Source organism: Panulirus ornatus, chromosome 65, assembly GCF_036320965.1.
Source record: "Panulirus ornatus isolate Po-2019 chromosome 65, ASM3632096v1, whole genome shotgun sequence".
NCBI lineage: Eukaryota > Metazoa > Arthropoda > Malacostraca > Decapoda > Palinuridae > Panulirus > Panulirus ornatus.
This window is the reverse complement of record NC_092288.1, coordinates 6,684,197-6,711,950: the sequence shown is the minus strand read 5'-3', so window position 1 is coordinate 6,711,950 and position 27,754 is coordinate 6,684,197. Positions and strand designations below refer to the sequence as shown.

The 27,754-nt window shown below is 39.9% G+C and overlaps 2 protein-coding genes across 2 annotated transcripts; both read right to left on the bottom strand.

Moving 5' to 3' along the window:
- Positions 1-246: 246 nt before the first annotated feature.
- On the bottom strand, positions 247-26,978 carry LOC139746660 (ribosome biogenesis protein WDR12 homolog). The gene is made up of 10 exons (XM_071658104.1): positions 26,519-26,978; positions 26,110-26,378; positions 22,616-22,704; positions 21,599-21,809; positions 19,943-20,107; positions 10,899-11,074; positions 5,235-5,308; positions 2,289-2,535; positions 1,212-1,344; positions 247-443 (listed from the first exon to the last, which is right to left on the bottom strand). The coding sequence occupies exons 2-10, from the start codon at positions 26,169-26,171 to the stop codon at positions 308-310; spliced, it is 1,293 nt and encodes a 430-aa protein (XP_071514205.1). The 5' UTR covers positions 26,172-26,378; positions 26,519-26,978; the 3' UTR covers positions 247-307.
- LOC139746443 (uncharacterized) lies at positions 15,282-18,657 on the bottom strand. The gene is made up of 2 exons (XM_071657695.1): positions 18,640-18,657; positions 15,282-16,111 (listed from the first exon to the last, which is right to left on the bottom strand). Exons 1-2 carry the CDS (start codon positions 18,655-18,657, stop codon positions 15,338-15,340), a joined length of 792 nt encoding a protein of 263 aa, XP_071513796.1. The 3' UTR covers positions 15,282-15,337.
- Positions 26,979-27,754: the final 776 nt, after the last annotated feature.

The following is a 27,754-nucleotide window of genomic DNA, read 5'->3' as shown; positions in this document are numbered from 1 at the left end:
GGGTTGTAGGTGGTGAAATGAGGAAGTAAGTATGCTAATGGAAGAGAAAAGAGGTGAATGGGTAATACTATACAAAGAATATCAGCTTTATAGGTTCTAGTTTCTTTGATATCCCTGTGAAAGAAAACACGTTTTTTTTTGCAAATAAATAATCTCAGCTCCAACATGGTCATCAGATTCTTACATAAAAAAATTATTGAATGCATTCATCTGCAACAAGGTGAAAAAAAATCAAACTCAAGAAAGTAACAGCACTCTTTTATTTAATAAATGAAAAATCATACAACACCTAAGTTTTGCTAGTGCTTTACTGCTTCTCCTCAGTTGAGAAAATTTTTGCTGTGCAATCTGATGAGCCACTAACGATGTAATCTGGATGTGACCAATCCACAACTAGAACCTTATCTTCATGACCAGAGAGATCATACAGGGGTGCCTTGGGACTGAAATATGCAACAAAGAAAATTAGAAAGCTATCAATCAAAATCTATCAATTCATAGGTTTTATGTGCCACTTCCACTTCCATGGAACTGGAAGTGGATTTGATGGTGACATTTACTGTAGTTAGGTTAATCACTTATGTCCATGTCATCTACACAGGCATCAAGTGCATTCGATTGTCTTACAATAACATACATCACCTCAATTTTCACTCATACTTTTAGCCAAACTTCGTTCTGTTTCCCTGCTATATATGGCTGGACATCCAACAAAAGGTATACCACACACCACACTATCCTTGCTGATACTTCCACTTTTCACTTTCAGTATATCACCTCTGAAGAAGCAGCAATGTCAATTCCTATTTCTTGTAAGCTTCTATTCATACCCGAGGCCTTCCTCAAAACTGGATCAGTTTTATACTCATGAACCCAAGTTGCTTTCAACATTGCTCTCTGTATCTTTCCATTATACTATGGACCTTTTTCTTGAGTTTAATTAAAAAACCCTCAAGAAAATATAACTTCTTGAACACCTCAACAATATACTGTTTTCTCCCTCTAAGCACTTATCATTACATATTCTAACTGCCCATAAAAAAAACCCAGTGAACTCAAGATTCTACCTTAAACTAAATGTGCTGTGCATACAGTTTACATAAGAATACTTTACAACATGCACTGAAAATTTATGTTCCGTTGAGTTGAACTGATTTAGATGGATTACCTGCTAGCATACTTGTATGTCAAACATGTCAACATGATTTTACCTTCTGAAATCCCAGTGCTTCACGACATTGTCATACCCTCCAGATACAAAAAGATGCTCTTTCGTTGTGCTCCATTTCACACTTGGAACCCATTTCGTGTGCGAAGTAAATTTTTGCTGCACAACAGAACCCTCTGGTATGAAAAGATAAGAAAAAGATTCCCTGAGGCATATGCAGCAAAAAGCTAGATAACAGAAAAGGCAAAAAATTTATTTTGAAGTAAAACGAACCATTTGTATTTCAAATGTAAAGAAACTATACACATACATACCTACAATCTATATAACTAGAAAAAAAGATCAAAATTGAAATTAAACAAATGCTGTATGTCAGTCTGTCATAAGCCAAACTGACTGGAATCCACTGATATCATCAAATGCATTTGGCTATATATATTTACCCAAAATTTTTATCAGCTTGCACTTAGACAGCTTAATCAAGTTTATTCATAAATGCAATAAATTATTAAAGTTATTTGCAATTTATCAAAATCTTCTGGCTTAAACACTCTTCTACTTATTATTTCATTTCAAAGAAAAACATCCTGCGCAGAAAATTTACTTGTAAGTCAGCTTAACTAAACAAATAAAAAATTCTTTGGCAACTGTTTTGATTACTGAGTGTCAACTGATGTGGGTGAAGAAAGATAAGAATGCAAGAAGCAAATATAATGCAAACAACCAAAGTCTGGTACTGAAAGCTTTAAAAAAAGTATTTTGGGTAACAATCATCTAATTAAAAGCATTCTTTAATTATCAAATACAACTAATGGGAAAAAAATTAAAAATATTGTGTGAATGGAGTAAAACAAACTACTACAATATAAATTGTAGTTTAATGAAGTTAAAAGCACCTCATTACCTAAAACTATCTTTACAAGGATTGGTAAACACTGGAATCAGAATAAGTGAATCAGGAAAATAAATCTACCAAATCCCAAGAATGAGTTAAATGGATTTAACATTTACAGTGATACAACAAATCTTAAGACAATATTTTGATATATGATTAACTTTCTTTTCAGAACCTATATCATGAGTACGCAATATTTAATTCTACTGACAAATTATGACTTACCAGTGATACGGGGATCATACATCCTTATATATCTGTCTGCACATCCAGTCAAGAGGGTACGGTTAAGGGGTGACCATGTCACTGCAAAGAATGCACAGTTTCCGATGATCTGAGACTTTACACCTCCAATATCAATATCCCAAACAAGAAGTGAATGATCCCAAGAAGCAGTGGCCACTTCTTTTACCCCTGTCCAGACAACTCCACCTACACTCTCACTGTGACCAGCCAGTGTGGTAATTGGAGTCTGAAAATGAAACAAAATGTTTTCGTGTTAATCAATTTCTTTATGTGAGAGGGTACCAGTGAAGGAAAGGGATAGCAATTCTGATGAAGGAGGAGCTGAGGACCCATTAAATAGTGTATGGAATTAAGTTCAAGGTAATGCTGGTCAGAATGCTACTAACTGGTGCTTATGAACCTGATAGAAGAATAAATGAAGAAAAGAATGCTTTTTGAAAAGATATGACTAATGTGTGTGTTTTGGCAGTTCTGATAAAAGGGATCAAATATAAGTGATAAGGGATATGAATACAAGAGCAGATGATGAGGCAATTTTTTTTCTTTATGATGGAGGTTCTAGTTACAGACAAAAGCCCACAACAAGGCGAGGCACAGAGTCCCTGAGATACACAAAAAAAATGGTGAGGGGCTTGTCAAGTAATGTAATGATTGGTCATCAGGAATACAGAGAGAGAGAGAGAGAGAGAGAGAGAGAGAGAGAGAGAGAGAGAGAGAGAGAGAGAGAGAGAGAGAGAGAGAGAGAGAGAGAGAGAGAGAGAGAGAGAGAGAGAGAGAGAGAGAGAGAGAGAGAGAGAGAGAGAGAGAGAGAGAGAGAGAGAGAGAGAGAGAGAGAGAGAGAGAGAGAGAGAGAGAGAGAGAGAGAGAGAGAGAGAGAGAGAGAGAGAGAGAGAGAGAGAGAGAGAGAGAGAGAGAGAGAGAGAGAGAGAGAGAGAGAGAGAGAGAGAGAGAGAGAGAGAGAGAGAGAGAGAGAGAGAGAGAGAGAGAGAGAGAGAGAGAGAGAGAGAGAGAGAGAGAGAGAGAGAGAGAGAGAGAGAGAGAGAGAGAGAGAGAGAGAGAGAGAGAGAGAGAGAGAGAGAGAGAGAGAGAGAGAGAGAGAGAGAGAGAGAGAGAGAGAGAGAGAGAGAGAGAGAGAGAGAGAGAGAGAGAGAGAGAGAGAGAGAGAGAGAGAGAGAGAGAGAGAGAGAGAGAGAGAGAGAGAGAGAGAGAGAGAGAGAGAGAGAGAGAGAGAGAGAGAGAGAGAGAGAGAGAGAGAGAGAGAGAGAGAGAGAGAGAGAGAGAGAGAGAGAGAGAGAGAGAGAGAGAGAGAGAGAGAGAGAGAGAGAGAGAGAGAGAGAGAGAGAGAGAGAGAGAGAGAGAGCATACAAATGGGTGAGTGGGGTTGGGGGTCAACAGGTATTAAAAGGATTATGCACATATTTAGAGGTAAGCAAAAGGGGTTATTGGATGTGAATGTACTGAAAAAAGCAGTAGGACTCAAGTCTGATCTTGAAAATATGATGTGGGGGAAAGGGGACTGGCATATCTGTAATATTCTCTTGCACCATGGATATTTTGCTCACTACAGATTAATTTCTATACTTGCTAAACCCTGAAAATGTGTCAGTTTGAAAATTACATTTTCTAGACTCTGTTAAAGGAAAAAACGATCTATGTTCACACATTTCAATATATTATGACACTAGTCTAGTCCTAGTTATGACAGGACTGAAACTTAAAAAAAATAAGGATATGGGCTTTCAAGGCAAAGACAAGAATCACTTGAAAGCTGCAGTTCCTACTGTCATTTTTGATGCCATAGTCATTAACCTTATGAGGCATCATATACACTTGATGTAAAACTGTAAGATTAACACTTCAATACACTGCAGTAGTCGATAAGCAAGCAATGACCAGGGAGTTATATTACTGGTACTATCAACCTGGGCATTGGTAGGGTTAGTGATGACTGCGTAGTGAGCCAGCACTTCAGTGGCTGTCAAGTTGCACTCCTTTGACCCAAGTAGCTGTCTTCTCTTTCTGCTTCACCCACACGTGGATATTGGTATTCTGTCCACAAACATACAATCTATCCTTGTCACAAATAGCACTTGACAAACCTTACTTCACACAACTTAATTTTCACAACTTTAGATTTTCCTGCAGTGAGTGCTTTGTGCTAGCCCTGCCTTTCTGGCAAAATAGTAGGAGCAGGAAAGACAAGTATTAGGTAGGAATGTCAATCGGGAACTTTAGGTAGAAACATTAGGTAGAAGAAGAAGGTAGGAGCATTGGCTGGGAGCATTAGGTAGGAGTAGTAGGTTGGAACACTGTGCAAGAATATCGGGTATACACATTAGGTAGAAGTATCTGGTAGGAACATATGGTAGTAGCCTCTGAAAACACTGTGCTAAAGTTGTCTTTTGCCAATGGCCTGTTAAGGGCGAGGCACGAAAGGCTAAGAAGCTGCATTGAAGTTCAGCACTTATGGAAACCCTTTGCCATGGCCACCCCCTTGAAGGAGCTCCCAAAGGGAACAGGCATCAAAGATATAGACAGACAGACAAATAAACTGACTTTAAGGAAGCCAAGGTAGGAATGTGACTAATCATCACCTTGTGCCAGTGTGATCCTTGGAATTGTAGCTTCATCCCGAATCCAAAGCATCTGCTTAAACAGTCTTTGGGTCTACAGGGGTTCTCAAAACCATGGGTTTCTGCTGATTTTTTAAGCTGGTCAACTAATTTTTTGGCATGTTCTCTCATTATGAATTTCATCTCATTCCAACTTAATCTTCAGTGAAAGAGTATCATATTGCCCTTTGATTTTTCTCTGCAATTCTTCTTTATACCAAGTGCCTACTTCCTTCCTTTTCTCCTCAAACTACTGGTAGATGTATCAACTGTGAATTTTCTGATATATATTAAACATGGCAAAGTAACTTACCTTCTTTGGAGGCTTAATAGCTCGTCTTCTCTTCTTGTCTTGTTCCTCCTCTTCCTCCTCAGTACCTTTGTTACCTGTCAACACATGGTATCTCAAAGTACTTTCATAATAAGAGAAAGTTGAGAGTAAATGTGAATAAGAGTAAGGTTATTAGCTTCAGCAAGGTTGAGGGACAAGTTAGTTGGAATGCAAGTTTGAATGGAGAAAAATTCGAGGAAGTGAAGTGTTTTAGATATCTGGGAATGGACTTGGCAGCAAATGGAACTAAGAAAGTAGAAGTGAGTCATCGGGTGGGGGAGGGAACGAAGGTTCTGAGAGCGATGAAGAGTGTGTGGAAGGGGAGAATGTTATCTCAGGGAGCAAAAATGGGGATGTCTGAAGGAATAGTAGTTCCAACAATGTCAGATGGTTGTGAGGCATGGTCTATAGATATGGTTGTAAGAAGGGTGGATGTGTTGGAAATGAAATGTTCGAGGACAATATGTGGTGTGAGGTGATTTGATCAAGCAAGTAATGTAAGGGTAAGAGAGATGTGTGGAAATAAAAAGAGTATGGTTAAGAGAGCAGAACAGGGTGTGTTGAAATGGTTTGGACATACAGAGAGAATGAGTGAGGAAAGACTGACAAAGAGCATATATATGTGTCAGAGGTGGAGGGAACAAGGAGAAGTGGGAGACCAAACTGGAGGTGGAAGGATGGAATGAAAAAATTTTGAGTGATACAGGAGGGTGAGAGGCATGCAAGGAATGAAGTGAATTGGAACGATGTCATAAACCGGGGATGATGTGCTGTCAATGGACTGAACCAAGGCATGTGAAACATCTGGGGTTAACCATGGAATGGTCTGTGAGGCCTGGATGTGGATAGGGAGCTGTGGGTTTGGTGTATCACACATGACAGCTAGAGACTGAGTGTGAATGGATGTGGTCTTTTTCTGTCTGTTTTCCTGGCCCTACTTCGCTGAAGCAGGGGATAGCGATGCTGTTTTCCTGTGGGGCAGAGTAGTGACAGGAATGGACGAAGGCAAGCAAGTATGAATATGTACATGTGTATGTATGTAATGTCTTTGTATGTGTATATGTGGATATGTATATGTGCGTATGTGGACGTTTATGTATGTTTTTTTTTTTTTTTTTTTTTATACCTCGTTGCTGTCTCCCGCGTTTGCGAGGTAGCGCAAGGAAACAGACGAAAGAAATGGCCCAACCCCCCCATACACATGTACATACACACGTCCACACACGCAAATATACATACCTACACAGCTTTCCATGGTTTACCCCGGACGCTTCACATGCCTTGATTCAATCCACTGACAGCACGTCAACCCCTGTATACCACATCGCTCCAATTCACTCTATTCCTTGCCCTCCTTTCACCCTCCTGCATGTTCAGGCCCCGATCACACAAAATCCTTTTCACTCCATCTTTCCACCTCCAATTTGGTCTCCCTCTTCTCCTCGTTCCCTCCACCTCCGACACATATATCCTCTTGGTCAATCTTTCCTCATTCATTCTCTCCATGTGCCCAAACCATTTCAAAACACCCTCTTCTGCTCTCTCAACCACGCTCTTTTTATTTCCACACATCTCTCTTACCCTTACGTTACTTACTCGATCAAACCACCTCACACCACACATTGTCCTCAAACATCTCATTTCCAGCACATCCATCCTCCTGCGAACAACTCTATCCATAGCCCACGCCTCGCAACCATACAACATTGTTGGAACCACTATTCCTTCAAACATACCCATTTTTGCTTTCCGGGATAATGTTCTCGACTTCCACACATTTTTCAAGGCTCCCAAAATTTTCGCCCCCTCCCCCACCCTATGATCCACTTCCGCTTCCATGGTTCCATCCGCTGACAGATCCACTCCCAGATATCTAAAACACTTCACTTCCTCCAGTTTTTCTCCATTCAAACTCACCTCCCAATTGACTTGACCCTCAACCCTACTGTACCTAATAACCTTGCTCTTATTCACATTTACTCTTAACTTTCTTCTTCCACACACTTTACCAAACTCCGTCACCAGCTTCTGCAGTTTCTCACATGAATCCGCCACCAGCGCTGTATCATCAGCGAACAACAACTGACTCACTTCCCAAGCTCTCTCATCCCCAACAGACTTCATACTTGCCCCTCTTTCCAAGACTCTTGCATTTACCTCCCTAACAACCCCATCCATAAACAAATTAAACAACCATGGAGACATCACACACCCCTGCCGCAAACCTACATTCACTGAGAACCAATCACTTTCCTCTCTTCCTACACGTACACATGCCTTACATCCTCGATAATATATATATATATATGTATATATATATATGAAGTCTGTTGGGGATGAGAGAGCTTGGGAAGTGAGTCAGTTGTTGTTCGCTGATGATACAGCCCTGGTGGCTGACTCATGTGAGAAACTGCAGAAGCTGGTAACTGAGTCTGGTAAAGTGTGTGAAAGAAGAAAGTTAAGAGTAAATGTGAATAAGAGCAAGGTTATTAGGTACAATAGGGTTGAGGGTCAAGTCAATTGGGAGGTAAGTTTGAATGGAGAAAAACTGGAGGAAGTAAAGTGTTTTAGATATCTGGGAGTGGATCTGGCAGCGGATGGAACCATGGAAGCGGAAGTGGATCATAGGGTGGGGGAGGGGGCGAAAATCCTGGGAGCCTTGAAGAATGTGTGGAAGTCAAGAACATTATCTCGGAAAGCAAAAATGGGTATGTTTGAAGGAATAGTGGTTCCAACAATGTTGTATGGTTGCGAGGTGTGGGCTATGGATAGAGTTGTGCGCAAGAGGATGGATGTGTTGGAAATGAGATGTTTGAGGACAATGTGTGGTGTGAGGTGGTTTGATCGAGTAAGTAACGTAAGGGTAAGAGAGATGTGTGGAAATAAAAAGAGCGTGGTTGAGAGAACAGAAGAGGGTGTTTTGAAATGGTTTGGGCACATGGAGAGAATGAGTGAGGAAAGATCGACCAAGAGGATATATGTGTCGGAGGTGGAGGGAACGAGGAGAAGTGGGAGACCAAGTTGGAGGTGGAAAGATGGAGTGAAAAAGATTTTGTGTGATCGGGGCCTGAACATGCAGGAGGGTGAAAGGAGGGCAAGGAATAGAGTGAATTGGAGCGATGTGGTATACCGGGGTTGACGTGCTGTCAGTGGATTGAATCAGGGCATGTGAAGCCTCTGGGGTAAACCATGGAAAGCTGTGTAGGTATGTATATTTGCGTGTGTGGACGTATGTATATACATGTGTATGGGGGTGGGTTGGGCCATTTCTTTCGTCTGTTTCCTTGCGCTATCTCGCAAACGCGGGAGACAGCGAAAAAAAAAAAAAGTGTATATGAGTGGATGAGCCATTCTTTGTCTGTTTCCTGGCACTACCTCACTGACATGGACAACAGTGATTATGTATGATAAATGTATGTATGGATCATGGTGAAGTGCCTGAGGATTGGCGGAATGCATGCATAGTGCCACATTACAAAGGCAAGGGGGATAAAGATGAGTGTTAAAACTACAGAGGCATAAGTTTGTTGAGTATTCCTGGGAAAGTATATGGGAGGGTATTGATTGAGAGGGTAAATGCATATACAGAGCATCAGATTGGGGAAGAACAGTGTGGTTTCAGAAGTGGTAGGGGATGTGTAGATCGGGTGTTCGCTTTGAAGAATGTATGTCAGAATTCTCAGAAAAACAGACGGATTTGTATATAGCATTTATGGATCTGGAGAAGGCATATAATATGGTTGATAGAGATGTGGAAGGTTTGTGGAAGGTTTTAAGAGTATATGGAGAAGGTGGTAAGTTGTTAGACACAGTGAAAAGTTATTGCCAAGGATGTGAGGCATGTGTATGAGTAGGAAGAGAGGAGAGTGACTGGTTACCAGTGAATCAGTTTGTGGTAGGGGTGTGTGATGTCCCCATGATTGTTTAATTTGTTGATGGATGGGGTGCTTAAGGAGGTAAATGCAAGAGTTTTGGAAAGGGGCGAGTATGCAGTCTGTCATGGATGAGAGGGCCTGGGAAGTGAGTCAGTTGTTGTTAACTGACGATACAGCTCTGGAGGCTGATTCAGGTGAGAAACTGCAGAGGTTGGTGACTGAGTTTGGAAAAGTGTGTGAAAGGAGAAAGTTGAGAGTAAATGTGAATAAGAGCAAGGTTATTAGGTTCAGTAGGGTTGAGGAACAAGTTAATTGGGATGTAAGTTTAAATGGAGAAAAATTTGAGGAAGTGAAGTGTTTCAGATATCTAGGAGTGGATTCAGCAGCGGATGGAACCATAGAAGCAGAAGTGAGTCACAGGGTAGGGGAGGGGGCGAAGGTTCTGGGAGCAATGAAGAATGTGTGGAGGGATAGAAAGTTATCTCGGAGAGCAAAAATGGGTATGTTTGAAGGAATAGTAGTTCCAGTAACGTTATATGGTTGCGAGGCATAGGCTATAGATAGGGTTGTATGGAGGATGGTGGATGAGTGGCTACAGACAGGGTTGTACGGAGGAGGGTGGATGTGTTGGAAATGAAATGTATGAGGACATTATGTGGTGTGAGGTGGTTTGATCGAGTAAGTAATGAAAGGGTAAGAGAGATGTGTAGTAAGAAAAAGAGTGTTTTGGAATGGTCTGGACATATAGAGAGAATGAGTTAGGAAAGATTGAGAAATGGTCTGGACATATAGAGAGAATGAGTTAGGAAAGATTGAGAAAGAGGATATATGTTTAGGTAAAAAAAGAAAAGGGGAGGGAATAGGGGCTGGAAATCCTCCCCTCCAGTTTTTACTTTTCCAAAAGAAGGAACAGAGAAGGGAGCCCAGTGAGGATTTTCCCTCTCAGGTTCAGCCCTCTATTCTTAACGCTACCTCGCTAATGTGGGAAATGGCAAACATGTATAAAAAAATATATGTTTAGGTAGAAGCAGTAGGTAAGAACACTAAGTGGGAACATTAGGAAGAAGTACTAGGTAGGAATATTCAGTAAATACATTAGGTAGGAGCCTTCAAAAACACTGCACTAAAGTTGCTCTCTGCCAGTTCCTGTTAAGGGTGAGGAACTAAAGGATAGGAGGCAGCAGTTGAGTTCACCAGTAATGGAGACTTTTGCTGTGGCCATCCCCTTGAGGGAGTTCCTGAGGGGAATAGGCATCAGAGATACAGACTGATAGAGAAATACAGACTGATAGATAGATAAACAGATATACATCTGTTTGAGGACAATATGTGGAGTAAGGCAGCTGACTGAGTAAGTAGTAACAGACAGGTGTGGTAATAACAGAAATGTGCTTAAAAGATCTGTTGAAGGTGTGCTGAAATGGTTTAGACATACAGATAGAATGAGCAGGGAAAGGTTGATAAGAGGCTATATGTTAGAGTGAAGTGGACATGGAGACCAAACAGGAGACGGAAAGGGGGGTGGGGGGATTTGATTGCTTGAGGCTTGAACAAGCAGAAAGGTGAAGGTGCGCAAGTGATGGAGTGAATTGGAGTGATGTTGTATAAAGTGTGAAATGTAAATGGACTGAAACAGGACACACGAAGCAGCTGGAATGAGGTGCATACAAATGCATATGATGTACAAAGATTAGGTAAATGATTATCAAATCTTATATACAAAAATCTTATTGCTACAAAGTAGATAATACATACTATGAAATACACTTACCTGTAGACCAGATCTTAAGCATGTTGTCCCATGAGCCTGTTGCAAAAAACTGGCGTGTGGAATCTACAGCTACACATTCAACACTCTGAGTGTGGCCGTGGCACTCACTCACGCATTCTACAGTGTTAGTATCACTCTTCCAAACCCACAAAACTGCTGTCTGGTCTATTGAAGTACTGTAAAAAATATCATTGGTAAGACCTTTAGATAATGAACCACGATGAGGGTCAAATCTTTAATATTAAAGTACAAGTTTCAATCTATACCTATTTGTATAAGGTGGATCTGTTTTACAGTCTTATGGAGGACAAGTAAAATAATAAACTATGATACAGAGGAGCCCAAGCACAATGAAGCACATAAGAGAAAAGACATAAAAATAATGGAGGATAAAAAATTGAGCTTGTGAACGGGATGTTTTCGGTTGAGGATTCTTACTAGCATTTCACACATAAGGTTCTCCTATAAGGTGTCAAATACAATAAGCTGGTATTAGTGAGACATGTAAACATATAAAAAGAAAGCCAAAGTCAAGCTTTATGTACAATTACCATAATGTCTTTGGGACAATGTGAAAAATACTCAAAAACACTGATATGATCATCTGTAACAGCTCTACCCATAAGCACTACCCACAATGTCATTTCTCTAAATTTCACACTTCAATAATTTAAGTTTTGAACCCATCTTTGCATCCTACTCCTACTGCCAAGACAAGCATGGAAGACTTTGCAAAATTCTACCTCTGAAATCTAAAGGAGCGATACACACAAAAAAAGAAAACACCTTAAACGTCAGGGGCTCAGATCTTCAACACCTTGCTTGCTATCATCAAAAATACTATGGAATGCACAAAGAAGTTTAAGAGTGCTCAGGACAGATACATACAAAGTGTACCAGGCCAGTTCAGTTCTGGGGTCTATGTGACCTGCAACTTCCAACAGCTCAGTCAACCAATGACCCATCCCAACAGCCTGGGCCTAGCCTGGGTTGTTGGGGTAGAGGACCCCCAAAGACTTCACCAGTTGGGGTAGAGGACTCCCAAAGACTTCACCAGGTATTTACATCAGTGTAAGCTTTCCAAGGGTAAGGTGGCTGGGTATGCAAAGAATGATGGGTACATGAGAATTCAATCTTTTCTTTGTCTCTAGCTGAAATTTTGGGCAACACCTCTCTTTCCCTTCATCCATGTAGTTGTATCAAAGTTAACATTTGGGGAGGAGACTCTACTTAGGTGAAAACTCTAAAGTAACCAACTCGTGAACAAGCATCTTCAGGAATTTTTCTCCTACAGATAACCACCTACGAGATTCTTCTTTTGACATGGTCTTGGTGAAATGAAAGCTTTCGCATATCAGCACCATCCTGTCATATGATTAAGAGTCTGGTTTTGCCAAACATGTAAGTAAAACAAAAATCAAACTTAATCATTTTCATAATTTGAGTGACACACACTACATTCTTGTAAGTTTATTCTAAACAGTTCTCTCAACTTGTGAAGCTCTTTTCCTAAAACTGTTTTACCCCAAATAAAAGTCTGATATAAGGCCAAAATAATGACTTAGAAGGAAAATGTTGGTTTTGAAATTTGTAAAACCTTTTCTATCTGAGGCAAAGTCTTGTCAGCAAACAACATAATGCCAATGAGCAACTGCCACAGGGTTGATATCACTAACCTATCCACTCCTGACCAGAGTTCACTTATCCTCAGGTTGAAGAGCCAACCCATGGCTGCCATCAAAGGAATAGAGGGGAAATCGGGACAAGGCAAGAAAAACAAGAAAATATGTTTGCAGGATAATACCTTGGACTGAAAGGTTTTTAAAATTTCAAAATGTAAATTTCTCTTTTCCAGCAAACTGCACAAAAATAAAAGCATACCCACATAACAGAATAGGGTAAGAAAAACATTTTTTCAAGAATTTTTCAAGAACCAGAATCACGAAAGTAATCAAGCTATTTTCACTGGTTTCCCATTTTAGAAAGTTAAAAAATACAAGGAGGGGAGGATTTCTGGAAATGGTTTGGGCACATGGAGAGAATGAGTGAGGAAAGATTGACCAAGAGGATATATGTGTCGGAGGTGGAGGGAACAAGGAGAAGTGGGAGACCAAATTGGAGGTGGAAAGATGGAGTGAAAAAGATTTTGTGTGATCGGGGCCTGAACATGCAGGAGGGTGAAAGGAGGGCAAGGAATAGAGTGAATTGGATCGATGTGGTATACCGGGGTTGACGTGCTGTCAGTGGATTGAATCAGGGCATGTGAAGTGTCTGGGGTAAACCATGGAAAGCTGTGTAGGTATGTATATTTACGTATGTGGACGTATGTATATACATGTGTATGGGGGTGGGTTGGGCCATTTCTTTTGTCTGTTTCCTTGCGCTACCTCGCAAACGCGGGAGAAAAAAAAAAAATTCACTGGTGAATTACAGGAGTAGTGGAAACTAAGTCTTTGGAAGGAAGAAGTACTTGAGCAACAAAGGGAAGGTCCACCATGTTTAAACTATGGCTCTGTTTTATGAAGGTGGATGAATAATGCAAAAGACCCCTTCTCTTGAATCCCTCCTGAGAGAGATTCCTGAAGAAGACTAAAAAAAGGAGGCTGGCTATTTTCCATTCATAATGTGCTCTTGTGTAAAGCCCAGGTTGAGCCAATACCAAGTCTCTTTATACATGTAGGTATATTTCTCACAGACAAAGGTTTCAAGGTTTCACGATACAAAACAGACAATTTCCTCATTAATCTCCAATGAAGTCCAAAAATTATAAATAAGCAAAAGACATGATGCTCTCTGAAGTAAAAACATCTGAGTTTGGGTTTTTCTTAAACCATAAGATCTTGCTTATCATGAAAAACAAGAAGATTCTTGTGTCCAGACAATGTGTAATTTACCAACTATCCCTCCAGATCCCATGGGTTTGGGGAAAAGAGAATTTATTAGACAATGTAAATGAGTTAAAACTGCCAGAAAAACTACTAGACTGTGCCAGGCTTAAGACTTTACAAAACTCAATATATGCTGAGGGAAAGAGGTAACTGATCTCATTAAAAAAGACTGGAGAAGTTTATTTTACAAATGGCCTGACAAATTTATATCAAAGTCCACAGAAAGAGGTACTTGAAAGGCACTATCATAAAATCAATAGTGTTACTATCTTTTTTTTTTTTGCTTTGTCGCTGTCTCCCGCGTTTGCGAGGTAGCGCAAGGAAACAGACAAAAGAAATGGCCCAACCCACCCCCATACACATGTATATACATACGTCCACACACGCAAATATACATACCTACACAGCTTTCCATGGTTTACCCCAGACGCTTCACATGCCCTGATTCAATCCACTGACAGCACGTCAACCCCCGTCCCCTCTACGACACACGAGGAATGCGTGGGAAGTATTCTTTCACCCCTATCCCCAGGGATAATATATATATATAAACCATGGAAAGCTGTGTAGGTATGTATATTTGCGTGTGTGGACGTATGTATATACATGTGTATGGGGGGGAGGTTGGGCCATTTCTTTCCTCTGTTTCCTTGCGCTACCTCGCAAACGTGGGAGACAGCGACAAAGTATAATAAAAAAAAAAAATAAAATGGAGAAAAACTGGAGGAAGTGAAGTGTTTTAGATATCTGGGAGTGGATCTGGCAGCGGATGGAACCATGGAAGCGGAAGTGGATCATAGGGTGGGGGAGGGGGCGAAAATTCTGGGGGCCTTGAAGAATGTGTGGAAGTCGAGAACATTATCTCGGAAAGCAAATATGGGTATGTTTGAAGGAATAGTGGTTCCAACAATGTTGTATGGTTGTGAGGCGTGGGCTATGGATAGAGTTGTGCGCAGGAGGATGGATGTGCTGGAAATGAGATGTTTGAGGACAATGTGTGGTGTGAGGTGGTTTGATCGAGTGAGTAACGTAAGGGTAAGAGAGATGTGTGGAATAAAAAGAGCGTGGTTGAGAGAGCAGAAGAGGGTGTTTTGAAGTGCTTTGGGCACATGGAGAGAATGAGTGAGGAAAGATTGACCAAGAGGATATATGTGTCGGAGGTGGAGGGAACGAGGAGAAGAGGGAGACCAAATTGGAGGTGGAAAGATGGAGTGAAAAAGATTTTGTGTGATCGGGGCCTGAACATGCAGGAGGGTGAAAGGAGGGCAAGGAATAGAGTGAATTGGAGCGATGTGGTATACCGGGGTACTATTCGCCATTTCCCGCATTAGCGAGGTAGCGTTATCAACAGAGGACTGGGCCTTAGAGGGAATATCCTCACCTGGCCCCCTTCTCTGTTCCTTCTTTTGGAAAATTAAAAAAAAACGAGAGGGGAGGATTTCCAGCCACCCGCTCCCTTCCCTTTTAGTCGCCTTCTACGACACGCAGGGAATACGTGGGAAGTATTCTTTCTCCCCTATCCCCCAGTTTTATCTCTATGCAGCACAAATCTTAATTCCAAAAACCACCAACACCCACAGCCAAGTTGTCAGTGTGCTCTCCTGGGATGTACTCAAACTTCCATAATAAATTTGTTACCACAACCATTTGTCCTTCAGTTATAGTATCGAGTAGCTCAGGACAGAAATGATCACATGGTTCCCGAGGAACCAACCTTATGCGGCTCCACCCTCGGACTTGAGCTACCCATAACAATTCTGTTTGAAAGTCCACCTCTTTATATACTTTGCCCTTAAAGTCTGAGGATATGATGACCCAATTTGAGTCAGAGAAGTCAACCATATGAGGAATGAAGTATGGGCGCCGGTAGATTTGCCGTAAGGCCTTTGCAGCCTTCTTATTACACTTCTCCCAATGACCATACCAGCGGTGTACATCTGGATTATGAATTTTCTTTAGGAACCCTCTCAAGTCATCAGGACGTAAGCGGAGGTTAGAGGTCAACTCACAAGGATATATGCCACGTAACTCCTCACTCAGGTACATTTCTGTAATGTTGTCAAACCAGAAGTGCTCAGTATTCATGACAGGCCAATCATCCATGGCATCCGTGACAATAAAGGGAATATCATTCTTCAAGTAATCTTCAGACACAACATCCGATGATGCATTACTCAGTCGGTCCACCTTTTCCAGAGATTCACATACATTGCAGTCATCTTCAACCAAGGAGCGACTAACATAGTATGGGTCTTCATCCCCAAGAGCCCCTCGGCAGAAGCATAAAGAAACGTTGGAGATGGTAAATGAAGAAATTTTGACTCTCTACGAGTTGCTGGAACGCCATTGGCTGAACAGCAGCCAGTGTGAGACGGTGACGCAGCCGCTGGTGGATGCTGTCAACAAGGCTCAAGTCAGGCGTAAGGCCCACGCCCTCGCCCGTTGGGCTGGCTTTAGCTTCGCTCTCTTCCTCTTCCTTTTCCTCCTCTTCCAAATCCCGTGGGTACAGAAGCTAGCTACCGTGCTCTTCTGACACTTCTTGCTGCTGCTTTTGCCGCGGTGGGACTGGTCACCTATTTACTACTCAGACTGTTTCATCTCCATATATATAGTGATTGGTTCTCAGTGAATGTAGGTTTGCGGCAGGGGTGTGTGATGTCTCCATGGTTGTTTAATTTGTTTATGGATGGGGTTGTTAGGGAGGTAAATGCAAGAGTCCTGGAAAGAGGGGCAAGTATGAAGTCTGTTGGGGATGAGAGAGCTTGGGAAGTGAGTCAGTTGTTGTTCGCTGATGATACAGCGCTGGTGGCTGATTCATGTGAGAAACTGCAGAAGCTGGTGACTGAGTTTGGTAAAGTGTGTGGAAGAAGAAAGTTAAGAGTAAATGTGAATAAGAGCAAGGTTATTAGGTACAGTAGGGGTGAGGGTCAAGTCAATTGGGAGGTGAGTTTGAATGGAGAAAAACTGGAGGAAGTGAAGTGTTTTAGATATCTGGGAGTGGATCTGTCAGTGGATGGAACCATGGAAGCGGAAGTGGATCATAGGGTGGGGGAGGGGGCGAAAATTTTGGGAGCCTTGAAAAATGTGTGGAAGTCGAGAACATTATCTCGGAAAGCAAAAATGGGTATGTTTGAAGGAATAGTGGTTCCAACAATGTTGTATGGTTGCGAGGCGTGGGCTATGGATAGAGATGTGCGCAGGAGGATGGATGTGCTGGAAATGAGATGTTTGAGGACAATGTGTGGTGTGAGGTGGTTTGAGCGAGTGAGTAACGTAAGGGTAAGAGAGATGTGTGGAAATAAAAAGAGCGTGGTTGAGAGAGCAGAAGAGGGTGTTTTGAAATGGTTTGGGCACATGGAGAGAATGAGTGAGGAAAGATTGACCAAGAGGATATATGTGTCGGAGGTGGAGGGAACGAGGAGAAGAGGGAGACCAAATTGGAGGTGGAAAGATGGAGTGAAAAAGATTTTGTGTGATCGGGGCCTGAACATGCAGGAGGGTGAAAGGAGGGCAAGGAATAGAGTGAATTGGAGCGATGTGGTATACAGGGGTTGACGTGCTGTCAGTGGATTGAATCAAGGCATGTGAAGCGTCTGGGGTAAACCATGGAAAGCTGTGTAGGTATGTATATTTGCGTGTGTGGACGTATGTACATGTGTATGGGGGGGGGGGCCATTTCTTTCGTCTGTTTCCTTGCGCTACCTCGCAAATGCGGGAGACAGCGACAAAGTATAAAAAAAAAAAAAAAAAAAAAAAAAAAAAAATATATATATATATATATATATATATAATATATATATATATATATATATATATATATATATATATATATATATATATATATACATACATATATATATATATATATATATATATATATATATATATATATATATATATATATATATATACATACATATATATATATATATATATATATATATATATATATATATATATATATATATATATATATATACATACACATACATACGCACACATACACACACACACACACATATACATATATATACATATGAAAAATGTAAGAAATAATTTAGAAAACTGAAACTTCTAGCTTGAAATGAAATGAAAAAATGAATGTCACATAATGGTTCAACCTCTGGCTATGGAAAAGGGAAATGTATAATTTATTTACACAAACATCAATAGTAGTTCTCATCAATTTAACCACTGTATCAATAAACAGGCAAGGGAAAATCTACACATATGGCTTTCGTAACTTTTAAGTCGTAAGAATCATTCATTGGAACCATCTTTGAGTAGACCAATGAGGGCTATGTAAAAAGTCATCGTTAAGTATGTAAACTTCTGCCTGTAAAAGTATGTGACAATTATCTATGCATAAATTCTAGAATCCAATATTTTGAAGATGGGACCTTACAACATGGCAAAGGTAACTCAGGAGAACTTGAAGGATCAACTGAGGCAAATGGAAAAGCTGAAGAAGTCTATGGCACAAGGGTTACTTGTCCCACTTGGGGATACTAACGTTATTAACCCCTGAAAACCAAATAGCTATAGGAGTAAGCTCAGGAGGTGAGCAGGGAAAAAAATAAACCTGGTTCAACTGATTCTAATCTAGCAAAATGGCAACTGTTGCCAATGTTCTAAATATAAAGAGAAGAAACCATCCACTGGTTCTGGCAGCAAAAACATCCTCTTAAAGTGCCACTCCTAAGGAAAGGATCAATTTGAAAGCCTCTTTATATGAGACTGGAAGTTGTCTTAAGGTATGCCCTACAATTCTCCCAGTGAGCTCTGGTTTAATCTAATGCTTTGTTAGGGATGGAGAGCATTCATGTGGGGGAGAAACATTTTTTCTTTTATACACATTTGCCAATGCCCATGCTAGCAAGGTAGCATTAAGAACAGAGGACTGAGCCTTAGAGGGAATATCCTCACTTGGCCCCCTTCTCTGTTCCTTCTTTTGCAAAATTAAAAACAGGAGGGGAGGATTTCCAGCCCCTCCACTCCCTCCCCTTTAAGTCACTTTCTATGACACACAGGGAATATGTGGGAAGTATTCTTTTTCCCCTACCCCCAGGGATTTTTTTTCTTTTATTACACTTTACCGCCATCTCCCACGTTAGCTAGATAGCACAAGGAAACAGACGAGGAATAGCCCAATCCACCCACAGGCATATGTATATAAATAAACACCCAAACATGCATATATGCATACATATACATTTCAACATATACATACATATAAGTACACAGACATATACATATATACACATATGTACATATCCATACTTGCTGCCTTTATCCATTCCCATCACCACCCCGCCACACACACTCCATATATATGGAGTGTATCATGTGTAATGCACCAAAACCACAGCTCCCTTTCCACATCCAGGCCTCATAAAACTTTCCATGGTTTACCCCAGATGCTTAACATGCCCTGGTTCAATCCATTGACAGCACGTCAACCCCAGTATACCACATCGTGTGAACTGGAATGATGTGGTATACCGGGGTTGACGTGCTGTCAATGGATTGAACCAGGGCATGTGAAGAATCTGGGGTAAACCATGGAAAGTTTTGTGGGGCCTGGATGTGGAAAGGGAACTGTGGTTTCGGTGCACTAAAAATAACAGCTTGAGACAGTGTGAATGAATGTGGCCTTTGTTGTCCTTTCCTAGTGCTACCTGGCATGCACAAAGGGGGGGTGTCATTTCATGTGTGGCGGGGTGGCGGCGGGAATGGATGAAGGCAGCATGTATGAATATGTGCATGTGTATATATGTATATGTCTGTGTATGTATACGTTGAAAAGTGTGGGCGTTTATGTATATACATGTGTACATGGGTGGGTTGGGCCATTCTTTCATCTGTTTCCCTGTGCTACCTTGCTAATGCTGGAGACAGCGACAGAGTATAATACATAAATAAATACATTTTTTTTTTCATACATATTCGCCTTATCCCACATTAGTGAGGTAGCATTAAGAGCTGAGGAATGAGCCTTAGAGGGAAAAATCCTCTCTTAGCCTCCTTCTCTGTTCCTTCTTTTGGAAAAGTAAAACAGGAGGGAAGGCGAATAAGAGGAGTGGGAGTGGGTGGCTGGTGCAGCTATATCTGATCTCAGACTTGAAGTCATATAATAAAAAAGAGCACAGAATTCACCTAATAAATGTCTTTGTAGGGGATTCCGTGTGGACCCAGGTAACAGCCTTGACAGGTGCTCTATGTGCTGGGATGGTGAGTGTGTGAGCACGATCTCCCTGGCCAGCTGCAAGGCCTTCAACATTCCATAGGTGCAGTGTATTGTCATAACAACCTGTCAGTAACCTGCAATATATGCAAGCATTTAATCTTCCTGCAAAAATGCTGAAATTAGTGATTATTAATAAGAGGTCTTAAGGAAGTCCTGATCTCAAATATCTACAAGATGTTCACTGAGAGATTTTCAAAACATTTGCTTTGAAAAGCTGCAAACAGCAATATTAGGAGGATGGCATAGGATTATGTACAATGTGATTCATCATCAAAAAGCAAAAAATTAAAAAAGTTTGCATTAAATCATCATCATTGACTATGCATCAACAACACTGTCACATGATAGTTACAGAGTACGGTATTCTTAAACTGGTTCTCTAAAGCTTGTTTCACAGTCATTTTCATGAAATGAAGATACTCATTTGAAGTATAAGCTATTCAGCAGAACAATTTTAAACCCTTGGATGAATCACACAATATAATGAATATTTCCATTTACTAAAACAGTAAGTCACAAGATATATAACACATGCATCATCAGTTAGTGCAATATCAGCAGTGTCCACTATTTCTATATGTCAATATAGTACATACATTACACCCCTGTTCTAACAGACTTCAATGTAGTGGAATCCAACTTCAAATGGTCCCTTTGGATCCTATGAGACTCAAGTTTGGGATCTAATAGACACAATGATGAAAGTCCAAAGCATCACAAATTTAGTCTGGTAAGTTAAGGACCCATTGGGCTGAGTTTGATATGTAGTGGAATAGTTCATTAACTCCCAACCTCAATCTGTGATGATGGGTGTCAGGAGCACATGTAAAAGAATGCTGCACATCACCTAGGTACATTTTCCTTTATCTCACCAACAAACATTGCTCTCTCTCCACATGTACACATATTTTTACACTGACTTACAATAATTTGATGGTGTAGTATCTTTTATGCATTTCCACATACAAAGCTAATCTGGGTAAAAATTTCAAGCTGAAATACGAAAGCTTGGTCACTGCTCACCAATATGTAATAAGCACCCATTTGGTCAACACATAAAAACACTGTGCGTACATTTTTATGAAACTGGTTTTCTTTTAGTACAAAGGCCTGTCTTTTTGTATGAAATAATGGCAGTTAAAAGTGTGATCAGTGTTTTATGTCCTAAAAGATCCAGGAAACACCTCAGCAATGGTGAAAAGCTGAAAATCACTGAGCATCATAAACATGGGGATATTAGTTTTCTCCTCAAGCAAACTCTATTTCTGACCAGTAGGTGATTCATATGTCTCCATGTGACCCTAAAGCTATTCCCTTCTGATTCAAATTCGTCTTTGCTACTCCCTGAAAACTTCCAGGCTCAAAGGAATAAGGTAGTTTCCGTTACAATTGTTCATATTTCATTCATTAAGGTTCCATGGAAAAACTTAAGACGTACGTTAATTTGGCTTATAATGGACCATCAATCACCCATTTAGTTCCCCAAGTTAGTCTATTCGAATGGGGGATTACTTCAGCCCTCATACACACCCTCAGCAAAACAACATCATGCCATACGAACTCACCACTGATCACTACACTGAAGTGCTGCTACCCAATCATCATGATGAAGTGAATCCTTTGGGGTAGGTGGTGGCTGTTTCTCAATGTATTCAATCTCTACCACAGACTCTAAGCTCACTCCACATTCCTCTAGCCTCTGTTTCAGACTCCCAATCAGAAGTTGTCCACTTACAATGAACTCAAATTGAGGAAGATCCTTCTTTTCAACCGAGCCTGCAATCAACAATAAAGCATGAGCATACAGTTTAAAAGATTCTTTGATGTTAATGCCTGATCTGATCCCGTGTAAATATCAACAATTGTGTTTATATGAAATACAGATAAGCACAAGTCTACCACTTTCATTTCACAGAAACTTTATCAAACACTTACCTACCTAAAAAACAATAAAACAATTGGTACAACCTTCAGAGAAATTACAGAATGTACAATAAAAACCAGTTATATGTTAAAAGATTTTAGAGAATGTAAAAAACATCTTATAAGCTAAATGGTATTGTAAGGCAACAGTGCAAAACAATCATTCCATTCTGGAGACTTAAAGAAAAAAGTCTCTTTACGATGAATTCATGTGTGGCGGGGTGTCGATGGAAATGGATGAAGGCAGCAAGTATGAATATGTACATGTGCATATATATGTATATGTCTGTGTATGTATATGTATGTATATGTTGAAATGTATATGCATGTATATGTGCGTGTGTGGGCATTTATGTACATACATGTGTATGTGGGTTGGTTGGGCCATTATTCTGTATTTCCTTGCGCTACCTCGCTAAAGCAGGAAACAGTGGTTAAGTATAATAAATATATATATATATATATATATATATATATATATATATATATATATATATATATATATATATATATATATATATATATATTTATCTATTATACTTAATCGCTGTCTTCCGCATCAGCACGGTAGTGCAAGGAAACAGACGAAAGAATATATATATATATATATATATATTCATCTAACAGTTTTAAAATTATAGATACAATAAATTACCTACCCTGTCTATTGAAAGCCCTGATAACTTTATTAAGTCCAGCAGAAGTGATGCTAGCCTGCACTGATACAGATGCCCCAGAAACAGCATACCTGAATTATGATGAAGTTACATTAGAATAATATCAGTACCTTTAGAAATATCTTAGAAAGTAGAGTCATCTAAGTCTAGTGTTTTAACACTATACTGATGCATAAAATGACAGTAAATTTACCCTGAAAAATATATCTAAGAACTATGATGTAGTAATTCACTTAAAACTATGCCTAACCTGTCTAGTCTTCCACCCTCTCAAAAGCAGACATTACAAACCTGCAAACCACACAAAATTGTGCATTCAAAACAATCACTGGCTAAATAGCAACCACAAACACTAAACACCTTCACAATGAAACAAAGATCCTTCAAATACAGACCAATCTCAACATGCCTGCACCCAATTCTATGCAATAGCACTAGACCCCTCCCATCTAGACCACCCTATAACTGACCACCAATCCCAGGTAGAACCAAAAAGCTCAACTTTCCCTCACACTCCAGTAAGCTTTACATATAGATCCCTTCCACCCCCAACATGTATAGTAATGACAAAACATAAACGTACCAAAATAATCCAACAAGCACTAAACACATGACCTCCTAACTCAGTCTTTGACTGCAGCCCACCAGACATACACCTGTCCAAAAACACATTCCCAGACTCACTCATCACTAAAATACTACAAACACTTTCAACATACCCTAAGACATTTCATGTCCATGATGCAACTAACATAAAGAAGACACTGAGCATTTATAAAACAAATGCCCTGCACTCTATGAACATAGATACACACATAACATCATAACCCTTTACAACCTGCAGTCCCAACCAATGGATGTGGCCAGCTTTCAGAGTGCTGCAAGAGCCTTAGAAAGGTAGAAGGAATTCAGTCTCTAGTTGTCATGTGTAATGCACCGAAACCACAGCTCCCTTTCCACATCCAGGCCCCACAAAACTTTCCATAGTCTACCCCAGGCGCTTCACATGCCCTGGTTCAATCCACTGTCTTCTGTTTCCCCTTTTAGAAAGTTAAAATACAAGGAAGGGAGGGTTTCTAGCCCCCTGCTTCGGTCCCCTTTAGTTGCCTTCTACAACACGCAGGCAATGCGTGGGAAGTATTCTTTCTCCCCTATCCCTGGGGATAATATATATATATATATATATATATATATATATATATATATATATATATATATATATATATATATATATATACAATATATGAAGGTGATTAAAAGGGGAGGGAGTGGAGGGCTGGATATCCTCCCCTCCCATTTTGAATTTTCCAAATGAAGGTACAAAGAAGAGGGCCAAGTGAGCATACTCCCTCTAAGGCTCAGTCCTCTGTTCTTAATGCTACTCACTAACGCGAGAAATGGCAATATGTTATATAATATATATCTATATATATATTATATACATTTTTATATATATATATATATTATCCCTGGGTACAAAGAAGAGGGCCAAGTGAGCATACTCCCTCTAAGGCTCAGTCCTCTGTTCTTAATGCTACCTCACTAACGCGAGAAATGGCAAATATGTATATATATATATCTATATATATATATATATATATATACATATATATATATATATATATTATCCCTGGGGATAGGGGATTAAGAATGCTTCCCACGTATTCCCTGCGTGTCGTAGAAGGCGACTAAAAGGGGAGGGAGCAGGGGGCTGGAAATCCTCCCCTCTCGTTTTTTTTTAATTTTCCAAAAGAGGGAACAGAGGGGGCCAGGTGAGGATATTCCAAAAGAGGCCCAGTCCTCTGTTCTTAACGCTACCTCGCTAACGCGGGAAATGGCGTATAGTTTAAAAGAAAAAGAAATATATATATATATATATATATATATATATGGAAACCAAAGGAAGAAAGAAAGTTTTTGAGATATTTCATGAAATACATTTTCAAAGTCCACTGCACAACACTCTCGCTCTCGAACATAATGATACTTGGCAATTTCTATTGAAGTAAGTCTTATCAATAATGATGAAAATAACCCATTTCCAGACCTTACATATCATATGCAGCATCTTAATGGCCAAGTCACCTATTTGTCTATCAATTGGTATTTGATATTTTATTAACACCATATTTTTCCTCCTCATAACTGCACTACTGGGTTATGTAGCATCTAATAACAATCAGTGATGAAGCTCCAAACACCAACTCTAACTTTCCTTATTCAAATACCAGACAATAATTACAAAGAAATGAACAATGACCAAAGCTAAGACACATATGTCCACTTTCTATTAACTCATTTTTCTCTCTCTTTCATAACCCTTCTTGCTACTGGGTTATCTATTTTCAAAAGACAAAAAATAATAGTGCTAATGATAAGATCCACTCTTAGAGTTTCCATCTATCTATATCTCTGATGCCTGTTCCCTCTAGGGATGCCTTTAAAAGGGGAGATCACAGCAAAAGAGTACCACTTTTTAGCCTTTAGTGCCTCACTCAAAACAGGCCACCAGCAAAAGGCAACTCTAGTGCAGTGGTTCCAAAGGCTTCTACCTAATGTTCCTAATGGCTTCTCCCACTTAATGTTGCAATCTCCAACATCTACCCAATGCTCCTGCCTAATATTCCTGTATCTATCAATTCTACTTAATGTTTCTACCTAAAGCTCCTGCCTAATATTCCTACTTACTACTTCTACCTACTCTCCTACCACTATGCCAAAAGTCAGGGGCTACAGCACATCGCTCACTGCTAGAAAATCTATAATCATGAAGTATGAGCTGTGAAAGTTCAGTGTTGTTAAATGTTGCATGAGACAAGAGGGTGTATGTTTGAGGACAGAATCCCACCAATACATGTGTAGATGAAGCAGAAAGAAATGAGAGCAACTGGGGTCAGAGGAGTGCAACTTAACCATCGAAATGCTGGCTAACTGTGCAGACATCACTAACCCTCCCAATACCCAGACAGGTGATACAAATAATATGTGTCCCTGGTCGAAGTTTACCTACTAACTACTACCTACCTCTTTCAGATTCTTATATTCACACATAACGAATCCACAGACGTTGAACGAGGATCTCGCAGTTAAAATGTGTTTTTAAACTGATACACTGCTAAGTTAGGTATTATCCAAACGTACTCTTCTCCCATAATTATAAAATAACATAAATTTCATGTATTGTTCCTGGTCACAACTTAAGTGATGTATGGTCATAAATCCAACTCAACTAGTATGGATGTTGAGGAGCTGGTAGTGACAACCATCATAAATTATCAAAATATTCAAAACAGTTATAAAATATCACTCAATCAAATTCTGCCAACTAAAAAAGTATATCTACAAGACCATGTGTAAATCAAAAGCAAAATGCAGTAAAGTGTGTAATAAAACTTGTAGAAATATCAAATCATGACATTCATGTAACGGCTTCAATTTAACCTAATATAATCTGCAGCTGACCATTTAGTACTTACTGCTCCTGTTTAGTGATAAACTTAACAAGCACGTTGATATCCTCAGCCTCTTGTTCAGCCATAGTCTCTGATGTCCCGACCGGGTCGTGTCCTCACAGCTCACCCTCCTCTTGTCTTCCCTAAAATAAACTGTTTTCAGCCACCTATACCACCTCGACAACCCTCAGCATGTGCCACAACCTGAGCTTTAAACACCCAAGACTTCACCGTAAATTCTAAAGGTTCTGAAGACTTCAGTATGCCGCTTCGTCAACAATAGTCACATTTTCCTGAGCGAGAGAAGGAGATATAAACATGATGTCATAAGACATGTGATGTCATTACTCTACGTAATTTTACGCTATTTTACCCAACAGGAACAATATGTGAAAAAAGTGTGAATTAATAAGAAAGGAATAAATATTTATACCTATCGACGAACTCCTTGCTAAGAGGCTATTAGTGAGAAGCTTTGTATCTTTTTTGAAGAAGGTTCACAATACGATGCACTGCAGAGCTCTTCATTGCACTGTACTTCTCAAAACTTTGCAGATTGCACTGTACTTTATTGGACAGTGTGCGACACAGGAGTCTTATAATGCACTGTACTGAATATAACAGAATTGTGACACCGTATGTTGACAGTAATGATATCCGCATCACTGAGTCATATGTACGAATGAGGGAGAAGTGAACTTGCAGAGTTTTGTTTAAAAACGACTGGTGTTGGGAATACCTGGTTTATTAAGAGGGAAATACACAAGTACATGTGGATGATCAGGGTGGATGGTAAACTAGCGTTATTAGATTGTATATATTAACTGATGGGCGATAGGTGTGTTATGGAAGCTTAGACAGTTTCAGAGTGTCCTTAGCACGTTTCGAGAAGTTTAGCGGGTTGATTAAAGATAGCTTTGAAGGATTGAATTTCATTTTAGGACGAAGCATTTTGCTTGGAAATATGATAAATCAGGGCCAGTTGAAAGGGAGTTCTTTAAAGTTTCAAGATAGTTGAAGGGGAGTTCTTTAATGTTGAAGGGAAGTTCTTAAATGTTTTAAGCAGTTTTTTTTTTTTCGTTTTATGCCAGTTGAAGGGAAGTGCTTTAATGTTTTAAGCCAGTTGAAAGGGAGTTCTTTTAATGATGAAAGTTGGATGAGCCATTGCTTTATAGTACAGTTTGTGTAGTTTTTAGTATTTTTATACGTGGTTGGTTTGTGGCTACATTTCAGCAGTTTCATGATAATGTTTCACTTCTCTGGGAAAGGGGACTTTGTTGCCTCGTTTCTTATATTAATTAAATCTTTCTATCCTGTGCATTTTACGACGCTGATGTTTTAATTGAGCGAATTTACATTTTCTCTATATAAAACTTTCATTGACAAAATCTCAGGATCCTTTTTTCCCCCCTAATAATTAAGTAGTTTTCCTTGCATTTCTCTGTGTTCTTTGGCAGAAAGGATCTTGTTGCATGATGTTTGTACGTCATACGTGGGACCTGGTATGGCATCCAAAAGATTTTTTCATTGTCCTGATGGTTGTTGGTTGTGTGGTCCATAGTAGCAACGAAAGCGTTCCACTGCCATTGTTTTCCAGTGATTATGTTAGTGATGACACTTTTGAAGTTAACCCAGCTCCATGGTCTCTATTGATGGAGTGTGGTTTTGC

What these genes read in the sequence shown, in the direction of transcription:
- LOC139746660 (XM_071658104.1), bottom strand. Translation starts at nt 26,171, where the DNA reads ATGGCTGAACAAGAGGCTGAGGATATCAACGTGCTTGTTAAGTTTATC. An exon ending in TTTATCACTAAACAGGAGCA is followed by an intron (nt 22,705 to 26,109) that starts GTAAGTACTAAA and finishes ATCATAATTCAG; the next exon opens with GTATGCTGTTTCTGGGGCAT. An exon ending in CTTCAGTGTAGTGATCAGTG is followed by an intron (nt 20,108 to 21,598) that starts GTGAGTTCGTAT and finishes CATATATTGCAG; the next exon opens with GTTACTGACAGGTTGTTATG.